Here is a 9,365-nt window from a genome sequence, read left to right as displayed (position 1 = left end):
AAGGATTTAATTATATGTTTATGAATAAATTATGTTTGGTAGATTTAATATGTTAATTTCTAATGGTAATATTGATTTTTCAAATTTATTCTCCCTCCCTTCGTTATGGGTTATTAGTTGGGCTTCAAATTTATTCTCCCTCCCTAGTCCACATATTCACTCTTCAGCTTGGGCCTGTGTAGTCTGTAATCACTCTTTGATAAGATGATGGATTGGACTGGATTCAACCCTTATGCTGCCTACTTCTGAAAGGCCTGAAGCCCAGTGGGCCTACCTGTCAGATATTAGCTCTTTGGGCTTCTCATTGAATTCAAGGGTTCGTATGGGCCACACCATGGGCCCATGGCCCAAAGGGTTAGCGCCCATTCACACGTCCGTCCAATTTTTAGTCTTACTTTACTTTATTTAAATTTAAAGTTTGATGTATTTAATTATCATAGAATACAATATATATAAAATTAGGGTATAATTACATCAACTTTTATTTATTTATTATATAGATATTAATAGATAAAATTCTCTTTAATTCAAAATAATAAAAGATGGTAAAGATCTCTTAGAGAAAGTAGACATGTCTTGACCGCTATACTCATGTTCCATGCGTCCAAATTTACTAATAATTTAGTAATAGCTCATTTCAATGTTAACAAATTTTAACTCTTTAAGCATATAGAAAGAATTAATTGAGATAAATTAATACATTGAAAGTAAATTTGACCCTTTTAAAAGATTAAGAATTTTATTGAAAAAAATCATTAAAATTGGCAATTTTTAAGGACTAAGGACGAAATCTCTAAAAAGGTTTATGACCATTATACTTATTTAGCCTATATTATATATATAATATTAATATATAACTTTTTCTGGACATCATATATGATATATCAATTTGTTTGTGTTCTACAAATATATAATCTACATTTAGAAAACAAGCTTCGCCTGCATTTTAAAAAGAAAAAAATAAAGAGCTTCTCCCCCGTCAAATGGATAGAGAGAAAAAAAAAAAAAAAAAGTGCATACTATATTTGATCAAATGTTTTTTTCTTTTCATAATAAATCTAATCTAATTATTCAATGATGCCCAACTTGGACCATCTTAACCAAGACATAGCCTTTATCTTATGACAATCACATTGGCACCCCCACATGACCGTCATGTGACAACACGACACATTGTTCAATATTTATTGAATAAACTAAAGTTCATTAATATACTTGTATCAAAACTACCTTAATTAAAGGTCATGCTGCTATGTCATTATCTTGCATACTTATTTATTGAGTCAAAATAGAATTTGAGACGATGGTCGTCAACCTTGTTTTTAGTACAACATGTGGATGTGAGAAATCGAACTCACAACCTCTTGATTTGAGATATATGTCAATTATCGTTGTAAGCTATATGCTAACTTTGGGAGATGATCACAATGGATAAACTTCATTAAGGAAATTATTTAATTTCTCAATTTTCTAAATTAATCCCCTTATTTCGTGATTGTGATCAGGATTGGCTCCAAGGTTAATTACCGATCACTGATCTAAGAATTAGAAATGAATGTCTTAATCCAGTTCTTGGACCTTTGATACTTAAATAAATTTGAGGCAAATGGACCCAACCACATCTCCCAACCCCCGAGATTCACTCAAATTATTCTCGAAGCATCCATAACTAAATTCAAATATACTTTTTATATAGAAGAAGACGATTAAAGTCCAAATTATATATTTAAATAAACCAACCAATAATTTGTAGAATTCTCAGGTTTACAAAGTTTAGGAGCTGAAGATATAATGTGGACAAAGGCAACTTTTATTTCCCTTTTAAAAAAAAGACCCTTAGTGAGGTTGACTTGTGCAGTGCAGGTTCATCCTCCCTCGCCATATATCTTACGTTCTATCTCCTCAACTTGCCAATATTCTATCTTCCTATTATATTTTACATTATTGTTATCGAAAACCGAACATTTAAATCATATAATATGTGTTACGTGTATTATTTATACTCATAAACTAATAAAATAGGCACAAGTAGAAAGTGTTGAACTAAATCCAGTGGCATATGAAAGGATCCAAAGAAAAAGTAAAATAATTAGGTTTGGAACGAGATACAGAACCCCTGGCACAACTTCATGATTCAAGTGAGTAAATAAAAAATAAATAAAAGTATAGGCTTAGCCAATATTGGAAATAAAATACTGTTTTCAGTAAGACCAACTTGGAATTTGGATGATGCCCACATCCATATTGGAACATGCACTCAACTTGCACTACTTAACTTCACCATTTAATTTTTACCATTTCTTTCTCTCTCTCTCTCTCTCTCTCTCTCTCTCTCTACTTTTTCAATGAAATAGTGACGAGAAAGGAAAGAATCAACTATTTGGTCATTTTTATTAATTTCTACTTGGTCTTTATCTGGAATGTCATCCTTTTTTTTTTTCCTTGTAAAGTCAAAGATGAATTCTAAGACAACAAATGATGTGTTCTTCTTTGAATGTTTGCTCTACATGATGGGGGAAGTTATGTTTTTAGATTATGGGCATGTTTCAATTGAACTAATTGCATCAAAATATAATATAATTATTAGATGATTTCATTTTTTTATTTTTTACAAACACTAGAGAATGGGGGGTAAAGATATTGGTAGATAATAATTTAGAGATAGAGAGAGAGAGTGGGTAGGATTGGGTGAGAGTGATGGATTGGTAGTACTCTACCATAATTAATAAACCCATGACATAATGTTGACAAGCAAAGCCATCACTTTCAAAATTAAAAATAATAATAATTATAAAAATAGAAACAAGGCCCACAAGGCCAGCCCAAAAGGTCATCATGAACATTTTTCATTTTTATGGGATAAAAAAAAACTTTGGATATTATTGGGAAGAGGGTGAGGTGGCGGGGTGGGGCCAGTGGAGGGATGAGAAAAGACAAAACTTTTTTATTTTTTTTTTTATTTTGTTCTGAGTTCATGTACGTAACAGATTCATGCATGTTACCCAAACCCAAACCCAAAGCAGAAACAAAGAAAAATAGTAACCCATTACCCAAAAATCATCTAATTCTATTCTCATTCTGGTTTTACCATTTTCTCTCTCTCTCTCTCTCTCTCTCTCTCTATCATCCACCACAACTCAAAGTCAACTATTGGTTGCTTCTTCAAAAATCTCTCACCATTAATGTTCCATTGTTGGTAAATGTAAAAACACCAAACCTTAAGTCTATTTAATGAAACTTGGGAGTAGAATATTTGAAAACTATTATATTATATTTTTGTTCATGTGCATACCATATGCGTAGCTGCCTTAAGTTATCCAATTAAATAATCAATGCTTGCTATTGTTTTTGGTTATTTGGTGGAAGCTGAACTAAGAGTGCGAATGAGTTTGGTTCTATTTCGCACAACGAATCAATTTTCGACCCAATCAACTCATTTTAAGTTAATTAAGGTAAATTCATGTATTAGTTCTGGAAAATCTCAACACAAGGACAAATATGAAGAAAATATTTATTCCTGTCAAAGAAGAAAATATGTGAAAAAACTGCTGTGCAACCTAAATGCAGCCGAACATTGATGGCTCTTTTAAGGAAAAAAAAAAAAAAAAACAATATTGACACGAAGATGAATAACATTTCAAGAACGGCAGTAAACTTACATAATATATATATCACATAATCAATTTGATCAACAATGAAATCATAAAATAATTGATTCGATTCCACAAGAATCGAACCTAGATAATTAACTGTATCAAACCTACTTGATATATGACTTATTTGATCATCGAATTGATTCGATTTGTTTGAGCCTAGGTCAAACTATGACAAGAAATTAGAAAAAGAGAGAATAATGGAAGCGACCATTTTCTTTACCTCCCTGTTAGAATTGAAGGAAGTGAACAGTGATTTTCCAAACAACTGCCAGAATATGTCAAAGGAAAAGAGAGTGCGAGGCAACTATTGTATACCATTTTCACTGTGAAATTGTGAACAATTTTTTCAAGTTCGCAAGATTTCTCTGGCGGAAGAGATGGGTGGGGAAACTGAGACTAATATAATTGCTTGCTAGCTCTCTATCAAGATACCAGATTTTTGCACATAAAACATTAACTTCCAGTCTCTCTCTCCTCTTCCTCCTCACACAATCTCGTTTGATTGCAGCAGAGCCCGGCGAAGTTCCGTGGCTATTCCTTGCAACTGAACTGGTTTTCGGATGACACCGTTCATACCAATCTGCACGCATCTTTCCCAATCTTCCCCGGCACTTGCAGTTAATGCAATGATCACTGGCCTGTAATTCTGGCTTCTAAACTTTCGGATCCTCGTTGCAACTTCAAAACCATCTAAATGCGGCATGTAAAGATCCAAGAACACCACTTGGACTGAAGAGCCAGCAGGTGCCATGGCTGTGAGACATTCGTATCCAGAAGAGACTGCGGTCACGTTGCAGCCCAATTTCTCGAGCAGCTTTCGTGTCACAGCCCTGTTCATATCGTCTGCATCAGCTAATATGACTTGCAATCCTCTGAAGAGGGAGTTGGAGTGTGGATGTTCAGAAGATTCTCCAGGCTCAGCCATGGCCACTGCTATGGAGGGTCGGAGTTGAAAACGAAGAACGAGAGCCATGCTTCGTGTAAATCCTTGAGGATTTGGGATTACCCATATATTCCCTTGCATCAACTGCCAGATAAGACCATCAACAAGAAGAAGAAGAAGAATGGCAAAAGGAAACAGCCACTTTTAAGACTAAAAATAGTAGCTTGCACAAAACGTTTAATTGGACTAGGAAAAGTTTGGTAAATATTAGATACCCATATGAAAGACCTTGAAAATAAAACAATCTTTCCCCGGACAGAAATTCAAAAAATAAAAAACGTAACTTTTGGGCTAAAAGTTCCAAGTCAAAGATTGTTGCGTTTGTAAATTGAAATCCAAAATCCAAACTACCATTCGTTCAGTTGATGTAAGCAGTAACCCACGAAAGAGGAATATACAACTCTGGTAGCCCATAAGACCATACCAGTTTCAATTGGCCAAATCTTCAGAGAAAGAAATGACAGAAGCTAAAGCTAATCAAAGCAAATGGAAAAAATAAGAACTAATGAAAGTTTTTCTTCCCTGAGTGAGACTACTGCAGCAAAAGAAACCAAAGGCTAATAGAGTAAATGCACAATCTTTAGCTTCATTCTATTGGTTTCATGAAGTTAAAAATGACTGAGAAGAAGGATGGTATTTAAACGCAATATAGAAAACTAACCTTAACAAGCTTTTTGCAGATGGTAAAGCTCAAGCGTTCCTCAGCTCCATCACTGGCGTATCTCCGATCACCAGATACCACGTTTGGAGTAGGGCCCTCTGATTGTGAATTACTCTTGTTTATCCCAATCTCAAATCTGATATACGCATCCCCATCAGAAGAGCTTTGTCTCCAGTTACCCCATCTTTGGTCATTCCTTCCCTGACTTCCACTCTCGGCTACAACCCGAAACAAAGCATATCCTCCTCCCTGGTTGATGTCATTTAATAGGCTCCCCACCATATGCAAAATCACTTGAAAGACTCTTCTTTCATCACCCATTACATGATCGGGCAGAGACCTCTGAACCTCGAAGGCAAAACCGAAGCCCTTGTATGCACACAAGCACTTGGCAAGACAAGCTGCCTCCTTTATCATTGAATGCAACCTAAAAGATCTCATCTCCAACTCCAAAGGAAATCTTGCACTATCCTTTATTGAATTGTCCATAACATCATCTATCAATGTCGATACAACATTCCCAGTCCTCACCATTGCATCGAGAATAATGCGTTGATCATCACTCATGTTCTCATTCTGCAACATTGAAAGCAAACCCATGATGGAGTGCATAGGTCTCCTCATCCCATCACTCATTACCTTCTGGAAGGAGTTTCTAGCTTGGCTTGCCATCATAGCATTCCTCCTAGCCTGCTGCAGCGCTCGATTCTGCTCGGCCAGTTTCTCTCTCATGAGCTGGGACTCTTCAAGAAGAGCAGCATGGGAGAGAGCCACAGCCACCTGGTCAGCAACCACCTTTATTATCTCAAGCTCCTGGTTATTCCAAGATCTAGGTTGCCCACCAGGGAGAACTAAAACCAGAATTGCATAGTAGGTCGGAACTATCTCAGGAGTTCCTCCCTTAAAGTTGGAAACTCGTAGCATAGGCATCCGAATCGCTGCTGCAGGTCCCCGCTCATCAGACTCACCACAGCTAGCTACAACAAGTGGTGAATCAGGCCCGAGAATGTTAACACCATCACTACCCTTGATTTTAATGACATCAGAACCACTAATTGGTATAGAGACATTGTAGCCATTTGAGAAGCTCCTGCCTTTCAACTCATGAGTCAAATTCATCACTGTCTTGTTCTCATTAGGCATCCAAACTGCACAGTAATGCAATCCCAAAGTCTCAGACAGCTCAAACATGGTCGTGTAAAGTATCGTATGTCGATCGAGCGACTTGCGGATCTCGTGGGTAAGCATCCGAACGTGTAAGCCTGCTTCTCTCTGCTTCATTATCATTCCAACTTCTCTTCCAAGATCCCATGTCTTCTTCTTCAACATAAACTCTCTCACCTTCACCTTGAGAAGCAAAGGAATGAGAGTGATGAGGGTTATAGCAGTAGCACAGGAAACCAGAGCAGTGAGGATTTTGAAGACAGTGAGAGCTAGCATTAACTGGAACGAGTGGGGGCCATAAGTCCAGCCATTGAGCAAATGGGTCAAACCACATAGAACAATGAAGGCAATGAACTGAAATAGAACCCATTTGAAGGGTACATTGGAGCAGCTAACGAAATAGAGAAGTTCAATAGGGATAGAAAAGTAGGCCACGGCAATCAAGAAATCACTCACACGCTGGCACTCCAAAATGTTCTCAATGCTCCATAAACTACCCTCGTCATCGCAATTACATCGCGGAAATCCGCTGTCGGCAGCAGAAACAGATGCAAACAATAACAAAATTAGAAACCCAGATGGCAATGCCTTTAACATTGCATCCAAAAGGGCAAGCTTCTTCAATCCATTAATGCACAAAATTTGAGTGACTCAACAAATCCCAATGGTTTACAGCTGATGGAGTCCCACTTGACCTCAACTATAGCAAGAATACACTCGTCTTCATTTCCCATTTCCTGGAAAGAAAATAAGAAGCAGGAAGAAACCACATCAGCGAAGTGAAAGAATTTACAATCCCCATTTCAAAACAGTAGAGTGCCCTTCTATCTAAAAAAAAAAAAAACAAAATCTCCACCCCGATTTAAACTTGCCCAAGAGCTCCGCCGAGAAAAAGGGGGAAAGGAAAAATCAACAGCATTCTCAAGAAATTGGAAAGCGCACCAACCAACCCCTAGCGTCAAAGGAGAAAAAACGAATAGGGGGCAAAATACAGAAGAAGCAACGCTACCAAAAGTAGATAATCAAACCTGAAGAGGCAAAACCAACAAGTCGCCAATACATCAGATTCCATTCACATCCGAGGCCAGATCTTAGCATTCCACCGTATGCAGAGGCATGAAGCGCTTCACCAACCCATCTCCCTCATCCACTAACCCAATCCATCCCACTTTCCGCCCATTTACACACGACCCACCAAACAGGAAGGCAAATCAATCGCCGAACGCCTCCTCTTCCTTGGAGCAAGAAGATAAAAACCCCCCGGCAAAAGATTAATTCAAGAAAGAAAGGGATTGAGGAGCAAAACAAAACACGATTACAATTTGAAAAAATAAAAAAAATAAAAGAAACCCACCAGTAAGAAGAAGCGATCGAGGAAATAATTAAAATTAAAATCAAAAAGAAGAAAAAAGAGAGAGCAGGAGAGCAAGAAAACCGAAGAGAATCAAAACCAGATCTTCTTTTCTTTCCTGGACAGAGTTGAGCTATACTCTTTATAGGTAGCTAGAACAAGTAGAAGTAGAATCCCTCCAAAAGAGAGGGGGGAAATAAAGAAAGAAATTGAAGGCAAGGCAAGGCAAGGCAAGGGCTACACTCTTCTCTCTGTGATTCGTGAACTGGGTGCGATGTTTCTCTCTCCCTGCCCTTGAAAATTCAAACACAGAGTAAAAAGGTTTTTGTAAGAGAGGGAGAGGGAGAGGGAGAGGGAGAGGGAGCGCAGACTGTTTGGTTTTGGTTTGCGCCGTTGTTTAGGAAATGGGCAGAAAATAAAAAGAGGAATTGGAATTTGGAGAAGGACAAGGAGGGGAAGGAGTGGGCCCCACTCGCTCTTACATGAAGAGAACTTAGACGCTCTTTTGCTTATAAATCTCCTCCTCACTTCTCACTCTCTATAACTTTTGTTTTATTTTCTCTCTCTCTCTCTTAAACGGAACCTGCTTCCCATTTTTCCTCTTTTTTTTCTCTATAATATTACTTCCTATTTGCCACGTGGCCACTCCTCTTCCCCACCCACCACCACGCTCACTCCTCCCGCGTACCCTTCACTTTCCCTTTTTTACTGCTTCTAAAGTTTACCATCTTTTTACTTATAATTTTCTTTTTCTTTTTTAATTCAGAATATCACCTCATTGATTTAATGAACTACAAATATCTTAGCCCTAAGCTAACAAATGGCAAGATGAAAATTAAATACATTACTCTTATGAAATTTAGAAAAATATATGATTTGGGGATGGTTAAATGATAAGATAATAGATAATGGATCTATCAAAAGAACCTTTTTCTCTTTTTAAAAATTAAAAAATAGAAATAAAAAATTGATTATGGTTCAAAAAGTATTGAGATCATTTTCACCTAATATTTTTCACTTAGACTAGATGAATTTTTTTTTTCTAATACTAATAATTTCATAGAATGGTGTGATTATTGTTTAATTATGAAGTTAAAAAAATTTCACTTAGACTAGATGATTTTTTTTCAAATACTAGTAATTTCATAAAATGGTGTGATTATTGTTTAATTATGAAATTAAAAAATTTTCACTTAGACTAGATGATTATAAGATGACATTTCGGTTTTACCTTCACTGACATCATAAAAATATCAAATCCATCGTCTAACTTAATTGTTTAAATTATAATATCCTAAAAAATAAAGGCCTCTATATTACAAAATTAGAATAATAATAATAATTAAAAAGCGGGCAAAAAACGTCTATATTCTAATGTTTAAATAGTCGAAATTTGCCGCAAATTTTTGACTAACGAAATGGAAAATGTTAGGAAATTATAATCCTAAACAGCGATTTACAAACAAAACTTTGATTATGCAATGAAAGCCACGAAGAGTCGATTAAAATATTTTTAAAATTAAATCACAGTTTGTGGTTATCAATTCTGTGGGACATCGTTAATTGAACCCGTCTTCCTGTAGTTAGTTA

The 9,365-nt window shown here is 36.4% G+C and overlaps 1 protein-coding gene across 2 annotated transcripts; it reads right to left on the bottom strand.

Annotated features, from left to right (window-relative positions):
• Positions 1-3,950: 3,950 nt before the first annotated feature.
• On the bottom strand, positions 3,951-8,181 carry LOC111015975 (ethylene receptor 2). 2 transcript variants are annotated; one of them, XM_022291202.2, is made up of 4 exons: positions 7,779-8,181; positions 7,453-7,659; positions 5,261-7,161; positions 3,951-4,683 (listed from the first exon to the last, which is right to left on the bottom strand). In XM_022291202.2, exons 3-4 carry the CDS (start codon positions 7,019-7,021, stop codon positions 4,141-4,143), a joined length of 2,304 nt encoding a protein of 767 aa, XP_022146894.2. In that variant the 5' UTR covers positions 7,022-7,161; positions 7,453-7,659; positions 7,779-8,181; the 3' UTR covers positions 3,951-4,140. The 2 variants fall into 2 exon arrangements, with proteins under 2 accessions (XP_022146894.2, XP_022146885.2); XM_022291193.2 differs by having other exon boundaries at positions 7,453-8,181.
• Between the last annotated feature and the right edge of the window lie 1,184 nt (positions 8,182-9,365).

This window comes from Momordica charantia (genome assembly GCF_013281855.1).
Source record: "Momordica charantia cultivar OHB3-1 chromosome 5 unlocalized genomic scaffold, Mcharantia_2.0 BLBB01000005.1, whole genome shotgun sequence".
Classification (NCBI taxonomy): domain Eukaryota; kingdom Viridiplantae; phylum Streptophyta; class Magnoliopsida; order Cucurbitales; family Cucurbitaceae; genus Momordica; species Momordica charantia.
This window is presented reverse-complemented; position numbering and strand designations above follow the sequence as displayed.

Excerpts from the sequence above, each read along its gene's own strand:
- LOC111015975 (XM_022291193.2), bottom strand. The coding sequence starts at position 7,021 with ATGTTAAAGGCATTGCCATCTGGGTTTCTAATTTTGTTATTGTTTGCA. Across the intron at positions 4,684-5,260 it reads TCTGCAAAAAGCTTGTTAAG|TTGATGCAAGGGAATATATG; the intron begins GTTAGTTTTCTA and ends CTTATCTGGCAG.